Source organism: Chrysemys picta, chromosome 17 (assembly GCF_011386835.1).
Source record: "Chrysemys picta bellii isolate R12L10 chromosome 17, ASM1138683v2, whole genome shotgun sequence".
In the NCBI taxonomy this organism is placed as follows: domain Eukaryota; kingdom Metazoa; phylum Chordata; order Testudines; family Emydidae; genus Chrysemys; species Chrysemys picta.
This window is the reverse complement of record NC_088807.1, coordinates 19,790,118-19,812,887: the sequence shown is the minus strand read 5'-3', so window position 1 is coordinate 19,812,887 and position 22,770 is coordinate 19,790,118. Positions and strand designations below refer to the sequence as shown.

General features: G+C 60.4%; 1 protein-coding gene across 1 annotated transcript; it reads left to right on the top strand.

Annotated features, from left to right (window-relative positions):
* The first annotated feature begins 724 nt into the window (after positions 1-724).
* Positions 725-12,829, top strand: LOC135976427 (uncharacterized). The gene is made up of 6 exons (XM_065571890.1): positions 725-2,676; positions 7,288-7,419; positions 8,978-9,211; positions 10,373-10,663; positions 12,144-12,266; positions 12,798-12,829. The coding sequence occupies exons 1-6, from the start codon at positions 1,482-1,484 to the stop codon at positions 12,827-12,829; spliced, it is 2,007 nt and encodes a 668-aa protein (XP_065427962.1). The 5' UTR covers positions 725-1,481.
* Positions 12,830-22,770: the final 9,941 nt, after the last annotated feature.

The window sequence follows — 22,770 nt, the reverse complement described above, 5'->3', positions numbered from 1 at the left end:
GGTGGATGCAATAGGCGAGGCAGCTGCTGATGGCGTGTCCTGCCATCCAGACTAGGGGGTTCAGGAGCAGCGTGGGATATAAACCGACCCCTAGATGCAGGCGGCTTTTATTTGGCGGAGAGGGAAATGGGCAGGAAAGAGTGGACGGGGTCAGGGGCAAGTGTGGGGCACCGGATGTCAGGCGAGGGCACCCCCCTGGCAGTAGCACCAGCTGCTCTGCGGGGGGGAGCTACCACAGGACACCACTAGGGGGAGCCCTGTCTCCATGGAGGGACATCCAGCAGCCACGGTGTTCCCTGGTTATGTACAGCCCCGTGCACCCTGCCTGAGCTGGGGACGGGTGTCACTCCTTGTCCCAGGGGACGGTCCCAGCCAGCTCCTGCAGCCGCTCTTGGTAAATCTGGGCAAAGTGCTCGCTCTGCGCCATGGTGAAATTATTCTTCCAGTCGCCGGCGCCCCCTGCGAAGCAGGGACACTGGTTGGGCAGCACTTCTGTGCAGTGGAGACGCCCCCTACTGGGAGAGATGGAGCTGGGGAAGTGGGGAGCTCCCCCACCACATAGCCACTGCTCCCACCCTACTCTCCACAGCGCCTCCCAGTGGGAGAGTATTTCCATAACAGCCGTGCCATGTGCCAAAAGGTGGGATTAGGGTATAGGGCACTGGGATGGGGGGTCAGGACTCTCGGGTTCTATCTCTGGCTCTGAAAGGTGAGCAGGGTTGTGATGGAACAGGGAGCAGGGCAGATTTGACCTGGGAATGTTGCAGGGGGATTGCAGTGAGGAGTGGGGACTTCCCTTGAAGGAAGCTACCTGAGCTGTAACCTGAGCCAGGAACGGGGGTGGGGAGAATGAACACCTTCTGCCCGGGAGACTGAACAAAGGAGAGGAGCAGCAGGAGGAGTTTTGAGTTTAGTTTCAGTTTGGGCTGGGTGGTGCAACGCAGGGAACCCCAAGCTGGGGTCTAAGCTCCCTGAACCTCCCAGAGGGACCTAATTGAGGGGGTCTGGTTGTACCTACACGCTCTGCTTAAGACTGTGTTCCTGTCCTTAAATAAACCTTCTGCTTTACTGGCTGGTTGAGAGTCGCAGTGAATTTCGGGAAGAGGGGTGTAGGGCCCTGACTCCCCCACACTCCGCAACAACTGGTGGCAGCGGCGGGATCTACTGCACCCCGTGGACGGCGCTTCCTGCAGTAAGTGACTGGGGAGCAGTAAAACGAAGGGGGATTGACGGGGACCAGGCGTGCTGAAGAGTGAGAGAGAGACGGTTATTACCCCTGGGAGTGTGTGACCAGCGAGAAGGACTTTTGCAGTAACAGGGTCCCCCGGGGGGATCGCAGCGAGTGGTCCCAGGGGCGGAGGAGTCTGCAGCTCGACCCTGGCAGAGAGGTGGTGACCTCGAGAAGGGCTGGCACACTAGGGGGCCCCCTGGGAACTGTGGGGAGCTGTGAGCACACAGGCCGGTGAGTGGCCAGCAGGAAGATGTATGCCAAGCGGCTTAAGAGCGACCTGGTGGAGCTGTGCAAGCAGAGGGGGCTGTGCATTGGGAGGCTCACCAAAGAACAGCTCATTGCCCGGCTGGAGGCGGAAGATCGCGCTAATGAACTGATCCCTGTGTCTCAGGGAAGCAGCCTGGCAAATGCAGCGCAGGCACCAGTGTCTGTCCCAGCTGGGAGTGGTCAGCCGGCTGCTGAGGGCTTCCTGAGACCCCTCCTTCCTATGCCTAGGGGAAGGGTGGGGAGGAGCCCAGCAAATACCGAAGGCGCCGTGACCCTCCCGGCCAGCAGGGGATCCTCCAAGCGACGTTCGGCATCCGTGGAGCGGAACTGGCTGGAATGGGAGAAAGAGCTAAAACTGAGAGAGCTGGAGGATCGTGAACAAGAGAGACAGCATGAACGGGAGGAGAAAGAGAGACAGAGACAGCATGAAGAGAGACAGCGTCAGCATGAACGGGAGGAGAATGAGAGACAGCGTCAGCATGAAGAGAGACAGAGACAGGAGAATGAGAGACAGCGTCAGCATGACCTGGAACTGGCGAGATTGAAGGGCAGCGAACCCCCGGCTGCGGTGAGTGAGGGGGGACCCAGGACTGCACGGAGCTTTGATAAGTGCATCCTGGCCCCACGCAAGGAGGGGGAGGACATGGATGACTTCCTGGAGGCCTTTGAGACGGCCTGCGAGCTGCACCGGGTTGATCCCGCGGACAGACTCCGGGTCCTTACCCCCTTACTGGACCCCAAAGCCGTGGCATTGTACCGCCAACTGGAAGAGGCAGAGAAAGGGGACTACGAACTATTCAAAAAGGCCCTGCTACGTGAGTTTGGGCTGACTCCTGAGATGTACCGGGAAAGGTTCCGGAGTCAGGATAAAACCCCTGAGATCTCATATCTGCAACTAGCCGCCCGCATGGAAGGATACGCCAGCAAGTGGGCTGATGGGGCCCAGACGAAGGAGGACCTGATTAAACTGCTGGTACTGGAGAAACTGTATGAGCGGTGCCCATCCGACCTGAGGCTGTGGTTGGTGGACAGAAAGCCAGAGAACCCACGACATGCAGGCCGGCTGGCCGATGAGTTCGTAAAGAGCCGGTCAGGAGATAAAAGGGAGGAGTCCCAAAGGAGCAGTCCCACCACAACGCAGAGAGAGAGTCACCATGGGACCTCCCCGTGGGAAAATACAGAAAAACCCCATCAGAGGGGAACATCCGGCGTCAGGACCATCCGTCCCACTCAAGGGGACCCATGGGACATGGGCTGCTACCACTGTGGCCAAAAGGCCACATATGGGCCCAGTGCCCCAGGCTCAGGGACAGGCTGAGCAGACCGAACCCACAGAGGGTTGACTGGGTAGAGACTCAACCCGGCGAGAGGAAGCATTCCCAGGGAAGGGGGGCTGGCAGAGTACCACCTGCTAAGGAGGGAGGAGAGCTCCAGGCTAGCTCCTCTAGGGGGCTGGATGCTCCAGATTCAGGGTTTTTGGTTTATACGGTGGGCGCGGGGCTGTCCCTCCGGAGAGAGTACCTTGTTCCCCTGGAGGTGGATGGGAGGAAGGTCAGTGGATACTGGGATACGGGCGCAGAGGTGACGCTGGCCCGGCCCGAGGTGGTGGCCCCAGATCAGGTGGTGCCCAACACCTACCTGACCCTGACGGGGGTGGGCGGAACACCAGTCAAAGTGCCCGTGGCAAGGGTACACCTGAAGTGGGGGGCCAAGGAGGGCCCCAAGGATGTGGGGGTACACCCGTATTTGCCCACTGAGGTATTGATGGGGGGGGACCTGGAGAACTGGCCAAGCAACCCCCAAAGGGCACTGGTTGTGACCCGCAGTCAGAGCCGGCGAGGGGCACTGCGCCCTGGCCTTGGGGGGGGTGCCTTGCCTGAGGCGCAGGACCCTAACCTGGTGGGGAGGGAACGCCCAGGGACACGGCTCAGGGAGGCTGTGGCTTCAGACCCAGCCGGCGAGAAAGAGCAGGTGGCCATCCCTGTCCCAGCTGCTGAGTTCCAGGCCGAGTTACAGAGAGATCCCTCCTTGCGGAAGATAAGGGACCTGGCCGACCTCAATGCAGTACAGACCATGGGACGAGGTGGCCGGAAAAGGTTCCTTTGGGAGAAGGGGTTCCTGTACCGAGAATGGGCTCCCCCAGGGAAAATGGAGTCATGGGGGATCAGGAGGCAGCTGGTGGTACCCCAGAAGTATCGCCGCCAGCTGCTGTGCCGGGCCCATGACATTCCCCTCTCAGGGCACCAGGCAACCTGGCGTACCCAGCAGAGGCTGCTACGGAGCTTTTACTGGCCTGGGGTCTTTGTTACTGTCAGACAGTACTGCGGATCCTGTGACCCCTGTCAGAGGGGGAGGAAGGCCTGGGACAAGGGGGAAACAGCTTTAGGACCCTTGCCCAGCATAGAGGATCCTTTCCGGAGGGTGGCCAAGGTTAAAAGGGCGGCTCTAAACCAAGAGAGCCCAACGCACAGACCTCCAGACTGGAGCGCTGGGAGAAGACCACAGCCCAGTTGGAGCCCCAGAGGTATGGGGGTGGGGAAAGGGCACAGGCCGCATAAACCTTCCCACAGGCGAACTGCGAGTGCCATCAAGCACCCCCGACCTAAGGGGGGGCGTGAAACTGAAGGGGCCTGGTGTAATTCTCACCAAGGAATGGGAGGGATGCGGGGGCATCCATGGGAACGGGGGTAGGTTCGAACTTCCCCGGGTCATTGGCTAAAGTGACCCTGCTCAGTTCGGTCTCGAAGGGGGGGAGATGTGACGAACTGGGACTGTTCTTACTGTGGTCTGTGAATGCTGACAGGGGAGTGTGGCTAGGATAGTCTGCATTGGGGGATGGGAGTCTGCCCGAGGGCGCATACCTGAGTGTGTAACATGAGAACCCAGGAAGGGGTTGAAGGCCAGGTGACTCCTTAGCCCGGGAAACTGAACAAAGGCTGTGGGAGGGGTCGCTGAAGGCAGAGTGCTGGAAGCGAGCTGGAGAGATGGCTGGGAGGCAGAGATGGCTCTGACCCCCCAAAGGGGGGTGGGCTGGGAGGCCCTGGGACCCCAAGATGGACTTAACTGAGGGGGTCCTGTTGTCTGTGCCTGCAAGACCTGTCTTGGACTGTATTCCTGTCATCCAAATAAACCTTCTGCTTTACTGGCTGGCTGAGAGTCAAGGTGAATCGCAGGAAGCTGGGGGTGCAGGGCCCTGAGTCCCCCAATACTCCGTGACACCCCCTGTTTCAGGCTTCCCGTGAACATTTGATTTGCGGGAAGCAGGGGAGGCAGAGGAGCAGGGGGGCGGAGCGTTGAGTGGAGGGGGCAGAGTTGGGGCGGGGAATTTGGGGAAGGGGTGGGGAAGGGGAAGGGGTGGAGTTGGGGCAGGGCTGGGGCCCCATGGATTGTCCTCCTTTTTTTAAATTAAAATGTGGTAACCCTAGCTTATCCATTCTCCAGGCCATTTGCTGGGGTCCCAAGTTCCATCGCTGCTTGCTTTGGCTGCTCTAGATTTCGCCTGCAGATTAGAGACAACGTGTGATGGAGGCAGGAAGAGATGAGACATCGTCGACTTCCTGTAGCTGGAGCCACCAGCTGAGTTTCTTATTTGGGGCTCGGTGGAGCTGGGAACTGGGGTGTTGGTGGCAGTCCTGAGGGTCCCCTCACATGGCATCTGCTCTCACTGTCCTCCTCCTCGGTGAGTATCGGATAAAGCCAGGGCATGTGTCCCTTGGGGAGGATGGGATCTGAGACCCGGGTGTGTATCCATGGGGAGTAGGATCTGAGGCTCGAGCGTGCACCCATGGGGGGATCTGAGATGAAGTTGTAGGATCCAGTTGCTTTGGGATCTGGTCACTAACGAGCCATCTCCTCTCCAGGTTGCTGGCTGGCCGGGCACAGTGGGGTGTGCGGAGGTGAGTATCAGTCTATGGGGAAAACGGTAACATCAAGGATCGGGGAGGGGATGCATGGGGTGGGGAAAAGAGGAACTGAGCCATGAACCTTCCCCAAAACTCAACCCAAACTCCCCCTGTGAGCTCAGACCCGTCCCCGTTCTTCTGTCCCTCCCCCACCCTCCGCCAGTGAGTAACTAGGAGCCGAATCTGGTTCCCGGGGTCTGATGAAGCAGGAACCGTCCCTTGGTTCAAAGCCCTGCCCTCGACCTCCACCCCCCCAGGCTGTGAGGATTCGGGGTGGGGGGTCATCACATGGATTTATTTCAGCTCATATAAACGCTAACAGGGCCCGTCCGTGGGCTTTAGGTCCCCTCGTTCACGGTCAGTGTAGCCATGGGGAGAACCCCCCAGATCCTCCCCCGCTCCCAGATCCACTGCCAACAGCCCCCTCCCGTGCACTCACAGCCCCCTGTTCCCAAGGCCTGGGGAAAAGTTGGGTCTTGTGCGACTCCCACAGTCACAGACTATTTCCAGCCCTGGGGCGGGGGGCAGAGCTGCAGGGGGCCCACTGATCAGGGTCTCTGGCTGGCCTCAGGTGGGGCCGAAGGGGGCAGGTGATCTTTAATGCAGCCCGGGTCCTCAGCTACGTCTGGGTAAATCCCTGGCCCCCAAACCCCGTGGGCAGCCAGTGATAACCCTGGTAGGGGACAGACTCCTAGAGAGGCCAAATGACAGATGGACTGAATTGTGGCGGGAGGAGGCGGGGAGCTGTGTCTCCCCTGTTTAACTCCTTTCTCTTGTTGAAAGCAGGGCGTGAATTTGTCAAACCCACAATCTCGGTGAGCCCCAGCAGGGTGGTGGCGCTCGGGGGAAACGTCACCATCCGCTGTGAGGGTTTGTACCTGGGCATGAAGTTCTTCCTGCGTAAAGCTGGACACCCGAATCTGCAGGTGTGGATGGTGCCTGATGGGACCGTGGCTGAATTTCCCATCCCCAGTGTCGGTCGGGAAGATGGAGGAAAATACACCTGCGACTATCGCTCCATAACGGATCAGAGTCGCTTGTCGTATCTCAGCGACCCCGTCGAGATCATTGTAGGAGGTGAGGGGCCCGACTCAGTGGCCTAGCTCCCAGGCTCACACCCAGCCAGACCCTCAGGGGGTCTCTGCATTGATGGGACGCTCAGAGATAGGCTCTGCCATTAGCCCTGGGCCCAGCAGAGGGGACATCCTGCCAGGGAGCAGGGACGGAGTCACCTCGGGTTCCCAGCCAGGGGGGAGAAGCAGCCACTGGAGATTTGGGGCAGAGGAAGGGGGGATCCCTGCCCCCAGGGGGAGCTGCAGAGCAGGGGGGCCTTTCCCAGGCGACACATCAGTTAGGGGTGATGGGCGGAGCTGAAGGTTATAAACCTCAGTGTATAGTAGAGACTTGCTCAGTCCCCTACAAGTCAGTGGTGGTGCTGCACAGAGAACCCAGGAGTCCTGGCCCCCATCCTCCCTGCTCTCCCCACTAGACCCCACTCCCCTCCTTGAGCCGGGGAAAGAACCCAAGAGTCCTGGCTCCCAGCCCTCCCAGCAGAGAAGTCAGGCAGTGAATGGACCCTGGAGACTGGACTGGACTGGCCTGTCTCCTGCTAGGGAGCAGAGCTCTGGGCCCCCATGGGCTGGGGTTGCTCCGTGTCTCATGCTGTTAGCCCGGGGCTCAGAGGAAACTCTGGCCCCTGTGGAAAGGCGAACAGGAGCCCGTCCCCAGGGTCTGACCCACCACTGACCCGCGTGGTGAGGACGGGCCCCAGGACTGAGTGACGGGGCCTGCGTCTCACAGCCTGTCTGCTTCCCACTGCAGAGCTCAGCTACCCCAAACCCAACATCTCCCTGAGCCCCAGCGGGGGGGTCTCCCTGGGGGGAGCCGTAACCATCTGGTGTCAGGGGCAGCACCAGGGTGTGCAGTTCGTGCTGAATAAAGAGCGACGCCGTTTCCAAACTGTGGATTCGGACAGGTCTGAGGCTGTGTTTCCCATCAGCAACATGCGCCGGGAGGACGGCGGGACCTACAGCTGCTCCTATCACAGCCGATAGGAGCCGTTCGCTGGGTCGTACCCCAGCGACCCGGTGGAGCTGGTGGTGAGAGGTGAGGGGCCCGGCTCAGCGTCCCCGTTCCCAGCCCCACCCCCAGCCAGACCCTCACGGGGGCTCGGTGCCAATGGGACGCTCAGAGCCAGGCTCTGCCCTGAGCCCTGACCCCGCAGTGGAGACGCCCGGCCGGGGAACGGGGACAGAGTCACTGGGGGATTCCCCAGCCAGGGGGGAGCAGCAGCTCCTGGAGACTCGGGGCAGGGAGGCGACTTTAACGCTGCCCCTTGTGCGTAGGAACCGTGAGTCGCTATTTAATCCCATGATCCCCTCTCCTCTGTGCTCCAGACCCCGCCCCAGGCAGAGATGAATGAGGCAGGGGCTGCAGGAGAAGCAGTGGCTTGGTGGACACGGCGCTGGGCTGGGACCCAGGAGATCTGGCCCAGCTCCTGGCGCAGACACAGACTCTGTGTGATGGGAGCACGTCGCAGTTTTCAAACGTGTCCTTCATTGTGGGGGGGCCTCAATCTTGGGGGATCTCAGGCCGAGCGCCCACAAACCGAGACCCCCACAGTTAGCGGAGACCTCTGCAAACGCTGGCCTCAATAGCGCTGAATCCCTTGTGATCAGGGCCCCGCTGTGCCAGCCGCTGCATAAATACAGAGCGAAGAGACAGTCCCTGCCCCTGGAAGCTCACTAAGGAAAGTGAATCTGTCTGTGGCCTGTAGAATGGGGATAAAGACCCCTCCCTGCCTCCCCGGGGGCTGACTCCCTTCCTGTGTGGGGCTCAGGCCCTGCCTTGCCAGGCGCCAAAGTCCAGCCCGAGAGTCGCTCTGTGTTCAGGCCAGGCCGGACACAATGAATGAGACAGAGGCCACACACGGCATATGAAGAACCCAAGAACTAGGCAGTCGCAGCTCTGTGTCTGTGGGTTTGGGAGCCCAGCTCGCAGGACCAGGATTCTGGCTCAGGAAAACTCTTGGATCTGGAAGAGAATTTCTGCCAGGGGGCCCCTGGATCTGCCCATGCCTGGGGTCAGCTAGGGAATCACAGAAGATTAGGGTTGGAAGAGAGCTCAGGAGGTATCTACCCAAACCCCCTGCTCAAAGCAGGACAAACCCCAACTAAATCATCCCAGCCAGGGCTTTGTCAAGCCGGGCCTTAAAAACCTCTAAGGATGGAGATTCCACCATCTCCCTAAGTAACCCATTCCAGTGCTTCACCACCCTCCTAGTGAAATAGTGTTTCCTAATATCCAACCTAGACCTCCCCCACTGCAACTTGAGACCATTACTCCTTGTTCTGTCATCTGCCACCCCTGAGAACAGCCGAGCTCTATCCTCTTTGGAACCCCCCTTTCAGGTATTTGAAGGCTGCTATCAAATCCCGCCTCATTCTTCTCTTCTGCAGCTGGAGGACGGGGCTGGGTGGGTGCCCGGGTCTGGTTCTCACAGCCTGTCTCCTGTGCGCAGATCCCAACTTACCCAGACCCTCCATCTCTCTAAGCCCCACTTGGGTCACCCCCCTAGGGGCAGACGTCACCATCCGGTGTCAGGGGCAGCGCCGGGACGTGAGGTTTTTCCTGCACAAGACTGGAGACCTGAACCTGCAGCGACACATGGACCCTGCTGGGGACGGGGCCGAGTTCCACATCCCCACCGTGGGCCGGCAGCACGGAGGGAGCTACAGCTGCAGCTACCGGCCCCGACCAGAGCCCTTCATCTCCTCAGAGCCCAGCAACACCGTGGAGCTGGTCATAGCAGGTGAGGGGCCCGGCTCCACGTCCCTGCTCCCAGCCGGACCCTCAAAAGTTCGGCACCCTAATGGGATGCTCAGAGCCAGGCTCTGCCCAGAGCCCTAGGACTGGCCTGGACAGAGAGTGGGGACAGTGTCACTAGGGGGCTTCCCAGCCAGGGGGCAGCAGCAGCTCCTGGAGGTTCAGTTCCAAGGGAGGGGGATTCCTGCCTCAAGGGGGAGCTGCAGAGCAGGGGGGCTTTGCCAGGGGACGCTCCCCCGGCTGCCCCTGCACTGGGGGCACTCAAAGGAGTCAGGGCCCAGGGGCTGCCCATCCCATCACTCTCCTGTTCTGCCTCCTCAGCCTGCGTCCCCTCCCATGGCCCCACCCCTTTCTGCTCCTTCTCTGGGGCCCTGGCCCTGTTCCACCCACGTATCTGCCCCATTCCATCCCCCCATTGCAGCCCCGCAACCCATTTTCTACTTTCTGCCTCGCAGCCCCCACTGCGTCCCTCAGACCGTAGAAGCTCTGTCCCCCCACCCTGGCCCCGGGGTGCAGTGGGGAGTCAGAGGGCCCCAGCCCTGAGGCCACAGCAGGTAGCGAGAGTGCTCCCGTCCTGGGGCTGCCGCGGAGGTCCTGGTACTAAGGCTTCCCCTGTCCCCACTATGGTGCTTCTGTGAGGACCAGGGTCGGGGTTCTGGGCCTTCTCCTGTCCTGCTCGCCCGGTGGCCAGGGCTCCAGGGTAACTGAAACATTCCCAGTCAATGCAGCCATGCGGAGAACCCCCCAGATCCACCCCTATCCCAGAATCACCCCCAACAGCTCCCTCCCCTGAACTCACAGCCCCCCCGTTCCCAAGGCCTGGGGAAAGGTGGGTCTTGTGTGACTCCAACCAGTCACAGACTGTTCCCAACCACAGGGCGGGGGGCAGAGCTGCAGAGGGCCCACAGGTCAGGCTCCCTGGCTGGCCTGTGGTGGGGCCGAGGGTGGGGCAGGTGATCTCTCATGCAGCTGGGTCCTGAGCGACGTCTGGGTGAACCCCCTGCCCCCGAGCCCCATGGGCAGCCAGTGCCAACCCTGGTAGGGGATAGACTCCTAGAGAGGCTGAATGACGGATGGACTGAATTGGGGCAGGAGAGGCGGGGGGCTGTGTCTCCCCTGTTTAACTCCTGTCTCTTGTTGAAAGCAGGGCAAGAATACCCCAAACCTCCCATCCGGGTGAGCCCCAGCAGGGTGGTGGCACTCGGGGGAAGCGTCACCATCCGCTGTGAGAGTTGGTACCCGGGCATGGAGTTCTTTCTGCGTAAAGCTGGACACCCGAACCCCCAGGTGCGGACGGTGCCTGATGGGACCGTGGCTGAATTTCCCATCCCCAGTGTCAGCCGGGAAGATGGAGGGAGCTACACCTGCGACTATCGCTCCATAACGGATCAGAATCGCTGGTCATATCCCAGCGACCCCGTCGAGATCATTGTAGCAGGTGAGGGGCCCGGCTCAGTGTCCTGGCTCCCAGCCCCACACCTTGCCAGCCCCACAGGGAGTCTGTACACCAATGGGACGCTCAGAACCAGGCTCTGCCCTGATCCCTGGGTCCAGCAGAGGGGACACCTGGCCGGGGACGGAGTCACTGGGGAGTTCCCCAGCCAGGGGGGAGCAGCAGCTCCTGGAGATTCAGGGCCGAGGAAGGGAGGATCCTGCCTCCAGGGGGAGCTGCAGAGCAGGGGCCTTTCCAAGGGGATGCTCCCCCGGCTGCCCCCGCGCTGGGGACTCACAGAGGAGTCATGGCTCAGGGGCTGCCCAGCCGGCACCGTCCCCAGCCACAAACCCCCCTCCCCAGGACTGACAGTAACGATCGATGCTGAGTCACAGGCAGAGGTGGATAAAGGTTTCCTGGGGCCCTGGGCCAGAGCAAGGGGTCCCTCCCCATCCCTCCCACCTGCCGTCCCTCTCCTGTCCCGCCTCCTAGGCCTGCAACCCCACCCACGGCCCCACCCCTTTGCCCCTTCCCCGAGACCCCGCCCCTATTCCACCCACGGTCCTGCCCCATTCTGTCCCCCCACTGCAGCCCTGCAACCCATTTGCTACTTTATGGTCCCCAACACTACTGCCTCCCCAAGACCAGAGAAGCTCTGTCCCCACGCCTTGGCCCTGGGGAGAAGCGGGGAGTGAGAGTCCCCCAGCCCTGAGGCCATCCTGGGGCTGCAGTGGAGATCCTGTTGCTAAGGCTTCCCCTACCCCCCCCATGCTCCTGCGGGGGACCAGGGTCGAGGTGCTGGGGCTTTTCCCATCCTGCTCGCCCGGCAGCCAGAGCTGTGGGGCCCCCCATTTGGCCAGGGCCATAGGGTCTGTCTCTGATCTACCAGTGGTCGCGGAGGGTGGGGGGCGATCTCTGAGTCAGTGTTTCAGCCCCTCCCCACGCCCTGACAGACGCTGGTTCTATTCCCACAGGGGGAACCGACCCGACCCAGCCTGGAGTGGCGCCGGCTCCCACCCGCCTGGGCAGCACAGGGCCGGGGGGAATCTATTGAGTCACAGACAGTCTACAGGGCGGGGGCAGCTTCCCTCCAGTAGTTGCCTAGGGGGAGGGATGGAGGCTGTTCTCAGGGGCATTGACTCCCCCACTGCCCCCCTCCGCTGACGGATTTGGGAGGGGACCGAAGCCTCCTGCTCAGACACAAACCCACCGCTAACAGGGCAGCTGGAGGCTTCCTCTGGGGGCAGCTGGGCCCATCCGTGGCCATGGGCGGGGGGGGGTGCGTTGGAGCTCCCCGTGAAGCTGCCAGGAGCAGCCAGCATGGGAGGCCCCACTTGATACCCTGGGGCCCCCAAATCCTCCCCATTGAATTTTCTGCTGCCTGTTCCCTGTGGAGCCCAAGCCCCTTGGGCACCACCTGGGGTGGGAGGGGCTGAGGGGGAACAGACCAGCCGCTCCTGGCACTCACGGCTCTGCTGTTTCCCAGGCGGATCGGAATCGCTGGCATCTCCGGGTCTGACCAGCCCCATCATCGCCGGGGTGAGTGTGGTAGCTGCTGTCCTCCTCCTCCTCCTTGTGGCCTTCGTCTGCTTCAGAAAAACCCGAGCCAGTAAGTGCCCCCCCAGCGAGGGAAGGGTTAAACCTGCCGCTAAGCAGGGCGGGATGGGGTCACGGCTTGGATGGGGGACTGTGCCAGGAAAGCCAAGGACGGGGGGTGGGGGGTGAAGACTCAGCAGTAATCCCTGTACACACAGCTGTCACACCCACCCCAGAGGTGGTGGCATCTCAGCCCTGGGCGAGGGGTCCCTGTATAAAGAGCCACCGGTACCGTGCCTCTCAGGTGCCAGGGGAGCCAAGCTGTGGACCAGGTTCATTATAACAAGTCACTAACGAGGGAGGATTGGGGACAGGAAAAGCCCCCTGAGTTAATCTGCCCCTAGCCCCTGGAGCATGCTCTGGTGTTGCGCTGCCCCCTGCTGGTCCATCGCACCCCAGCAGGGATCCAGGTTCAGCACCACCAGCAGAGGGGACCCCCCCAGGCACCTCCATCCCTGCTGCCCTGTTGAGGTGAGTGGCCGGGTGCTGGTACCAGCGGATTCCGATCGGCTCATGGGGGATTTTGGTTTGTGTCCCTCTGCAGGAAAAGGAGCTGCACCGAGACCAAGCAGGTAGGAACCCAGCTCCTCCCCGCTCCGAATCAACCTGCCGGGGTCACAGTGCTCCTGGGTTCTGTCCCCAGTTTGGGGAGGGGAGTGGGGTCTAGTGGTTAGAGCGGGGTGGGGTGGGGGTGGGGTCTGGTGGTTGGGGCAAGGGGGGTTTAGGGAACTAGGTTCAGTGTGAGGCAGGATGGGGGCTCTCTGGGTGTTTTGAGGAATCTCCCCACGAGTGGGGGGATATGACATTTACAAGGGAATTTTCTCTTTTAGCACCAGCCCTATGGTGGCATTAAAGGCGCCGGCTCAGCAAGACCCCATCTGTGAGTAACACACCCAGGGGGGTACCAGGGTGGGGCAGGAACCCTGGGGAGGGGCGGGGCTTGTGGGAGCTCCACCCACATGGTGCAGGACCTGATTTATAGCTGCTGCTGGGCGGGATTAAGGAGAGGTTCCTAGAGGTAGCCGGTGTCAGCTGAGAGTGTTGGACTCCCAGGAGCTCCCTGGAGCCTCCCTCCCTTCCCACTCTAGTTCCCCATCCACTCCTGGCTTCCAGACCCCTGCTCTGACCACTAGTCTAGACCCCGAGCCAGGGAGAGAACACAGGCGTTCTGACTCCCAGCCCCCAGTCCCGCTGTAACCAACTAGACATCTTTGTGCTTCAGTTTCCCTCTCTGTAACATGGGGCTAATGACCCTGGCCCATGCTCTGGGGCGGAGGAGGTGTGGTTGTGCTGGGCTCTGACCCCACTGGCTGGACAGAGGGGTCAGAGCGTTCTGCTCTGGGCTGGCCAGGGGTACAGCTCAGCGGGTGTCTCTGTTCTGCAGACGCCTCCATGGACGAAGGGAAAGAGCCGCAGACCCTGGTAAGTGTCCCCTGTTCCCCCATGGGGTCTGACTCCCAACCCTGACCCACATGGGCCCCAGCAGCCCTCTCACATCCCCCCCCCCCAGCCTATCCTGGCACACTCAGTGGTTTGGGTTGGGATCGGGCTATAAGGGGGGGGATTATGGGATCGCCAGCTTGGATTGCAGGGTGTGTGTGTGTGTGTGTGTTTCCCTGTCGCCCCCTGTTTGAGGGGATGGACCCTGCTCTGTGTGTGTGGCGGGGGGTTGGTGCATACGTGCGCGCACACACAGGCACACACATGAGTGACTCTCTCCCCTCCCACACCAAGGAGCCTGACCCCGGCATCTACGCTGAGCTGGACCACCAGACGCTGCAGCCCAGTGTGTATGGTGTGATCAACGTGAGCCGGGGAGCACCGCAGTGAGAGCCCCCCGCAGCCATGGGGCGCCATCCTCCCGGGGGCAACAGCCTCACGCCCCAACAGCGACAGCCCCAGAGAACTCTGCATCTAGGGAAGATTTAGGGGGGACGCTGCCCTCCCCCTGCTGCAGCCCCGTCCCATCAAGCTTTTGTCCCCCTGCCCCACGCAGACCCACGTGTGGGGGAAGGGGGGGGGGGCTCAGCACTGGGATGGGTAGGAGACGCATCAAGGCAGCTTTGATGTTATTTTGCATCCTGTTAACCTCCAGATTTGTAATAAACACAGATCATTAAACCAGCCCCCCCCGGGCAGCCCCCAACCCCTGTCCCGGCGCCAGGAGAGTGTGTCACACCTGGGGGAGATGGGGAGCTGCCGGGGAATCAGGTTTACGTTGAGTTTCACTGGGAGTAGCAGAACCAGCAAGCGAGCGCCGGCTCTGGCCACACTTCCCCTTTTCACAGATATTTCGGTTGCTGTTTTAGCAACTTAGGATCTAAATTTATCCCTCCTCCGTCCCATTCTGGGGCCAGAAACCACAACCCTTCCACCCTCTGTCCCGTCTCTGTCTCACACCACTGTGCTAAGAACAGCATCTACAGCGATGCTACCTGAGAAGCAGGTTGGCAAGGACCCTCCACCCTCTGAGAGAGTGGACCCCCAAGAAGGGCCCTCGCACTGAATGGGGTCCCCCCCAGGGACCGCACAGGGCCAAGAGTGGACACGATCTGTGAGTCCGTGACAACCTGGTAGCAGAGGACGGTTGGTGGCTGCACCCTGTAGATGGTTGGCTGCGAGTGCAGGCGCTTTGCAGTGAGTGGTGGCCAGCAATAAAATGAGGGAATTGAAAGGAACCAGCCTGGACATAGCCTAGAACCAGCTCCGTAAGAGGGACCTGGCACCTGGGAGAGAGGGCCGAGCATTGGGAGGATCCCCAAAGAGCGGCTGATTGCTCAGCTTGTAGAGAACGACCAGTCTGAGGGACAGACTCCAGATCCCAGGTGAGCTCCCGGGATGTAGCCAGGGGGCGGTCACTGTAGCAGCCAGGAGTCTATCAGATCCAACGCCCCAGTCAGCGGGGGGCTCCCCAGTCAGGTTTCTGCCTGGAGGAGCTGTGGAGACTGGAGCTAAAAGCGAAGGAGCTGGAGCTGGAGGAGCGGAGGCTGGTGGACCGTGCAGAATAGCAGAAGCACGAGTTGGAGATGGACGAGAGGCCAAGAGGGCCTGCCGGGGGGTAAGTGGGGAAGGGCCCCGGGAAGCCAGTTTTGTGGGGAATCTAGACACCAAACTGCTGCCCCAGTTCCAGGAGGGGGGATATTGATGCCCACCTCACAGCCTTTCAGAAGGCTAATGATCTATACCAGATTGACCCTGCAGACGGGCTTCGCTGCCTGACCCCCCCTGCTGGGTCCCAAGGCCAAAGAGGCATTCAGCCGAATGGAAGGGATTGAGACGGGGGACTACGACCTGTTCAAACAGGCTTTGCTGTGGAAGTTTGAACTGACCCCGGAGGCGTACAGGAAACGATTCAGGGGTGTACGCAAGTCCTCAGGTGTCACTTACAAGGAGGTCGCCAACCTCCTTGGGGAATATCTCCGCAAGTGGGGGAAGGGCGCAGGGGCCACTACCGCAGAGGACGTGTATAACCTGGTGGGGTTGGAGCAGCTGTATGACATCTGCCCTCCGGACCTTAAGATGTGGCTAGTGGACCGGAAGCCCAAAGACCTGCACAGTGCTGGTGCACTGGCAGATGAGTTTGGGGACAGCAGATAGGGGCAGGAGGTAGACCCACATTGGGGACTCAGAAGGGGAGTCACCCAGAGACCTCTCAAAGATGGGACTCCAGGAAGCCCAACTTGGGGGTGCCCAGGAATGCGGGGGCAGGCTGACCCCCTCTGTGGGACTTGAGGGACATGAGGTGTAATTACTGTGGCCAAAAGGGACACAAGGTGGCACAGTGCCTGAAGATGAAGGAAATGGCAGCCAAGCAGAACCCGTGGGTGTCAACTGGGTGGAAACCCCCCGAGAGGGGGCACCACAGGTCCAGGGGGCTGCAGTCGAGAGGGCTGTGTCAGGGGGAGGGCACCATCAGGCCAGGCCAGCAGGGGAAGGCGGGGACCCAGCCCCAGAGTGCCCGTACTCAATCCGCCGGGTGAGCGTGGGACAGGCCCCAGGGAACAATCGCCACATCATCCCTATTGAGGTGGGGGGAAGACACATCCAGGGGTTCTGGGACACGGGTGCAGAGGTGACGCTGGCACTTTACAAGGTGGTGGGCCCAGACCAGCTAATGCCCAATACCTACATGACTCTGAGGGGAGTGTTTGGGTCCCCCGTCTGTAACAGACTCACAGAACGTGCCCTGGCCTCCCTCAGCCCAGCACATCCAAGTCTCCCCTGCATCCAGGTGGGCTCTGCCTGCTCCCCCTCTCCAGCCCAGAGCCCCCCTGCTTCCCAGCTCGGCATCTGATATCACTGGCCCCAAACCCCGTGTGACGAACTGGGACTGTTCTTACTGTGGTCTGTGAATGCTGACAGGGGAGTGTGGCTAGGATAGTCTGCATTGGGGGATGGTAGACTACCCGGAGGAGAATACCTGAGCATGTAACATGAGAACCCAGGAAGGGGTTGGAGGCCAGGTGACACCTTGGCCCGGGAAACTGAACAAAGGCTGTGGGAGGGGTCGCTGAAGGAGGGTCTTGGAAGCTGGGCGATGAGATGGCTGGGAGGCAGAGATTGCTCTGACCTCCCAAGGGGGGCTGGGATGCCCTGGGACCCCCAGATGGACCTAACTGAGGGGGGCCCTGTTGTCTGTGCCTTCAAGACCTGTCTTGGACTGTATTCCTGTCATCCAAATAAACCTTCTGCTTTACTGGCTGGCTGAGAGTCATGGTGAATCGCAGGAAGCCGGGGGTGCAGGGCCCTGAGTCCCCCAATACTCCGTGACACCCCGCCTCTGTCCATTGTCTTCTCTCCAGGTAAACAGGATCATATACCAGGTCGCCTGGGCCTCCTCTCCTCTCTTTGCAGCTGTAAGGGTGTAGACTCACCCCTGCGGTGCCTCCTGCTGGTCGTCTCAGGAATTAACTCTCCGGCCATTGGAGCGCCCTCTGCAGGCTGGTGATCCGCTACAACTGGGCTCCCATGTCCCTCCCTTCCGGACCCGGTGCCCTGTTGTCTGGGGTGCTGCCCCCTGGCAGTAACCCCTCACAGCTCTGGGTCTCCCCCTCCCAGGGGAACCCCCACCCACTGTCCCCACTTCACCTCAGTCTTGGCTACTGCCCCATCTCCATCTAGCCCCCGTTCACCACAGGGAAAGGGGTTTGGACCTGCTGCCTCTGCCTACCCATGGGCTGCCCCTTCAACCCAGTACCTAATAGGCCATACCAGGCCTGCAGCCTGGGGCTTTCCTAGGCCAGAGCTCACCAGCTCCCTTGACCTTTCCCCAGCCCTGCTCCACTCCAGATACCTGGTTAACCTCCCTGCAGCCAGGCCCTTCCCTCCCTGAACACAGAAAGAGACTGCCCAGCTTTTAGAGCTGCAGCCCTCACCCCGGCTGCTTTCAAGCCCTTCCAGGCAAGAGTGAGTGTCCATCCCGCTACAGCAGCCCATTGTCCTCCCCCTGGCCAGAACCGGCGTCGACTCCTGAGCTGGGCCTCCGGGTCACCCGGTCACCAGTCGCTGGGGTCTCCATTCTCCACGCCAGTGGTTGGGGTCCCAAGTTCTCTCGCCGGTCCTCTGTAACAACAAACTCCCTCTCCCCTCACCTCGTTAACCTGTGGCACCTAGGGAAACTGAGTCCCACCCCCTCTGCATGCAACCCTAGGAAAACCAAGAAAATCCCCCATAGGAAACAAGGAAAACAAGAAACTCCCTCACTTCGTCACACCATCAAGGTGCCTGTAGCGAGGATACTCCTGAAATGGGGGGCTAAGGAGGGACCCAAAGAGGGATCACCTGCCTACCGAGGTGCTAATGGGTAATGACTTGGAGAACTGGCCGGATGACACTCACAGCACCCTGGTCCTTACCCGGAGCCAGAGCCAGCGAGGGGCGCAGGACCTCCCAAAGGGTGGGGACCGAAGCGCCGAAGGTAGGGCTCGACAGGGGTGGGCCGGAGCCTCTGTCCCAAGGGGGGGAAACTGAGGCACTACCAACCAGGGCTGTATCCTCAAACCCAGCAGCTGAGTTCCAGATGGAGCTGCAGGAGGATCCCTCCTTGGAGAAGCTGAAGGCCCTGGTTGGCCACGGCGGTGCAGGATCCCAGGGGGAGGACCACCAGGAGAGATTCCTGTGGCAGAAGGGATTCCTGTACTGGGTATGGGCGGGTTCAGGGCAAACCGAACCTTGGAAAGTTGGGAGGCAGCTGGTGGTTCCCCAGAGGTACCGCTGCAAACTGTTGTACTTGGCCCATGATATCCCCCTTTCGGGGCATCCAGCGCACCAGGCAGAGGCTGCTGCAGAACTTTTACTGGCCCGGGGCCTTTGACGCTGTCCAACAGTATTGCAGGACCTGGGACTCCTGCCAAAGGGTGGGGAAGGCCCGGGATATGTGTAAAGCACTCCTGAGACCTTTGTCCATCATAGAGGAGCCTTTCCAGAAGGTGGCCGTGGACATAGTGGGGCCCCTCAGCAGGGTGACCTGGTGTCACGGACTCACAGATCGTGCCCACTCTTGGTCCCGTGCGGTCCGTGGGGGGTGCCCCTTTTAGTGCGACAGCCCTTCTTGGGGGTCCACTCTCTCTCGGGGTCAGGCCCCTCCACCTCCTGGATCCATACCTCTCAGAGCCCTAGCACACCTGTTTCTCGCAGTGGGCCCCCTCGGGGAGTCCTCTCGCTCTGGACCCCCCGGGCCTCCACCCCCAAAGGGGTTGATGCCACCCTGTTCTCTAGACCGGAGAGACTCTCAGCCAGCATGAAACAGGAGGGTTTGTTGAGAGTTGAACACAGCACAGGAAACTCTCAGGGCCTCAGGCCTGGCCTCCCTCAGCCCAGCACATCCCAGTCTCTCTGCATCCAGGTGGGCTCTGCCTGCTCCCCCTCTCCAGCCCCGAGCCCCCCTGCTCCCAGCTGGGCATCTGAGATCCCCTGCCTCAGGCCCCCCTCTGTCCATTGTCTTCTCTCCAGGTAAACAGGGTTGTAAACCGGGGCCTCCTCTCCTCGCTTCTGTCCTCTGGCTGGAACCAGCTGGTTAGGTCACAGGGTCCTCACTCTGCAGCCCATTGTCCGCCCACTGGCCAGAACCAGCTGCGTTTCCTCAGCTGGGCCTCCAGGTCACCAGGTCGCCAGGTCACCGGTCACTGGGGTATCCATCCTCCCGGCCATTGGCTGGGTCCCCGAGTCCTCTGTCTGGTCCTCTGCAAAACACACTCCCTCTCCCCTCACCTCGTTAAACCAGTAACACCCAGGGAAACTGGGTCCCACCCCCTCTGCATGCAAACCATTGAAACTCCACAGAAAACAAGAAAACCCCCCACTACATCACACCCGGTCAGGGAAGAAATACATTCTGGTGGTGGTAGATTTCACTACGCTCTACCCCGAGGCAGTGGCCTTGTCCTCTATCAAGGCAGACACAATGGCAGACACGCTGCTGGCCATTTTCAGCTGAGTGGGGTTCCCCAAGGAGGTCCTTACAGACTAGGGGGTCTAACTTCATGTCAACCCTGCTCCAGTGATTGTGGGGGAAGTGTGGGGTCCAGCACACCTGGGCCTCGGCCTACCACCCTCAGTCCAACGGGCTGGTGGAGAGGTTCAATGGGAGCCTAAAGATGATGCTGAAAACCTTTATGGACCAGCACCCGCAGGACTGGGACAAGTATTTACCCCACCTGCTGTTCGCATACAGGGAAGTGCCCCAGGAATCCACAGGGTTTTCCCCTTTCGAGTTGCTGTACGGGAGGAGGGTGAGGGGGCCCCTGGACTTGATGAGTGCCAAGTGGGAGGGAAAGGCCTCTCCAAATGGGGAATCAGTGGTGGAGTATGTACTGACTTTCCGGGAAATGCTCGTGGAGCTCATGGGCTCGGCTAGGGGAAACCTAGCAAGGGCCCACAGGAGGCAGAAGGTCTGGTACGACCGCTCAGCACGTGTCCACTCCTATGCTACCGCAGACCAGGTGATGCTCCTCATCCCCGTGAGGAAGAACAAGCAGCAAGCTGCCTGGGACGGCCCCTTCACCGTCATCAGACAGGTAAACGAGGTGAACTATGTGGTGGAACTGTGCAACCGGGCACACAGCCACTGGGTGTATCATGTCAACATGATGAAACCATACTGGGACAGGGAGAAGTTGGTGCTGGCTGTGTGTGGGCAGTGGGAAGAGAAGGGAGAGGATCCCCTGGTGGGACTCCTCCCTGAAGCTGGGGCTGACCCCTCGCTGGAATCAGTTCCTCTCTCAGACCAGCTAACCCCTGCCCAGAGATCAGAGAGGTCTTGCATTCATTCCAGCAGCTGTTCTCCAACCGGCCTCGGCTCACTAACCTGGCTGTCCACTGGTTGGAGACGGGGGACATGCTGGCTTTAGGGGTGATCCAGTCATCCACCAGCCCTTGGGCCTCACCTGTGGTGCTGGTCCCCAAGAAGGACGGTGTCACAGACTCACAGATCGTGCCCACTCGTGGCCCCATGCGGGCGGTGGGGGGGAGCCCCTTTTAGTTAGACAGCCCTTCTTGGGTCCACTCTCTCTCGGGGTCAGGCCCCTCCTCTGCCTGGAGCCACACCTCTCTGAGTCTTAGCACGTCTGTCTCTCACCGTGGGCCCCCTCAGGGAGTCCACTCGCTCTGGACCCCCCGGGCCTCCACCCCCGATGGGGTAGATGCAACCCTGTTCTCTAGACTGGAGTGACTCTCAGCCAGCGTAAAACCGGAGTGTTTATTGAGAGTTGAACACAGCACAGGAAACTCTCAGGGCCTCAGGCCTGGCCTCCCTCAGCCCAGCACACCCCAGTCTCTCTGCATCCCGGTGGGCTCTGCCTGCTCCCTCTCTCCAGCCCACAGCCCCCCTGCTTCCCAGGTGGCCATCTGAGATCCCCGGCCCCAAGCCCCGCCTCTAGTGAGGTTTTAACTCACGAAAGCTTATGCCCAAATAAATCTGTTAGTCTTTAAGGTGCCACCAGACTCCTTGTTGTTTTTGTAGATACAGACTAACACGGCTACCCCCTGATACTTGACGCCTCTGTCCATTGTCTTCAATCCAGGTAAACAGGGTTGTAAAGTGGGGCCTCCTCTCCTCGCTTCTGTCCTCTGGCTGGAACCGGCTGGTTAGGTCACTGGGTCCTCACTCTGCAGCCCATTGTCCTCCCGCTGGCCAGAACCGGCTGCAACTCCTGAGCTGGGTCTCTGGGTTGGGGTCTCAGGTCACCGGTCGCTGGGGTATCCATCCTCCAGGCCATTGGCTGGGGTCACAAGTTCCCTCTCCAATACTCTGTAACAAGAAACTCCCTCTCCCCTCCCCTCGTTAAACCAGTAACCCCCAGGGAAACTGAGTCCCACCCCCTCTGCATGCAAACCATTGAAACCCCACAGAAAACAAGAAAAAAACCCACTTTGTCACAGACGGGTCGATCTGGTTCTGTGTGGACTATCGGAAGCTCAATGCCATCACAGTGTCCAATGCCTACCTCATGCCTAGGACCGATGAGATCCTAGACAAGTTGGGGGGCACCCGGTTCCTCACTACCATGGATCTTACCAAAGGCTACTGGCAGGTGCCCTTGGACTCAGAGGCCAGGGTGAAATCTGCCTTCACCACCCCAATAGGGCTCTTTGAGTTCCTGGTCCTGCCTTTCGGCCTCAAGGGGACACCTGCCACCTTCCAGCATCTGCGGGATCAGTTACTAAGGGGGATGGAGGGCTTTGCTCTAGCGTATATTGACGATATCTGTGTCTTTAGCCAGACCTGGGAGGAACATGTGTCCCAGGTGAAGAGGGTGCTGGGCCGCCTCCATGATGCAGGACTGACCATAAAAACTGAAAAGTTCAAGGTGGGATTGGCAGAGGTTTTATACCTGGGCCACAAGGTGCGGGGAGGCCACCTGAAACCGAAGCCGGCTAAAGTGGAGGCAGTCAAGGATTGGCCTGTTCCCCAGACTAAGAAACGGGTCCAGGCTTTCATTGGGATGGCGGGGTACTACCGGAGGTTTGTGCCCCACTTTAGCTCCCTGGCAGCTCCCCTCACGGAGCTTTGTAGGAAGGGGAAGCCGGACAAGGTGGTCTGAACCAAGCAGTGCCAGAGGGCTCTCTGTGCTGAAGAGGGCACTTATCCAAGGCCCAGTGCTGGTAAACCTGTATTTTAACAAACCCTTCACTGACGCCTCAGACCCGGGACTGGGTGCAGTGCTGATGCAAACTGATACTAAGGGGGAGAGATACTCCATTGTGTACCTGAGCAAGAAGCTGTTGCCCCGGGAGCAGCACTATGCGGCCATAGAGAAGCAATGCCTGGCCATGGCGTGGGCCCTTAAAAAACTGCAGCCAAATCTATTTGGGTGGCACTTCACCGTGTACACCGACCATTCGCCCTGACGTGGCTGCATCAAATGAAGGGAGCTAATGCCAAGCTGCTGAGATGGAGCCTTCTCCTCCAGGGGTTTGACATGGAGGTGGTCCATGTGAGGGGGAGGGCCAATGTTATAGATGATGCTTTATCATGGGGCGGGGACCCTGAACTTCCCCAGGTCACTGGCTAAGTGACC

Bases quoted from the DNA above. Each gene is read 5' to 3' on its own strand.
- LOC135976427 (XM_065571890.1), top strand. From the start codon at position 1,482: ATGTATGCCAAGCGGCTTAAGAGCGACCTGGTGGAGCTGTGCAAGCAG. The intron at 9,212-10,372 runs GTGAGGGGCCCG...TGTTGAAAGCAG, and splicing joins CGTGGAGCTGGTCATAGCAG to GGCAAGAATACCCCAAACCT. The intron at 10,664-12,143 runs GTGAGGGGCCCG...GCTGTTTCCCAG, and splicing joins CGTCGAGATCATTGTAGCAG to GCGGATCGGAATCGCTGGCA.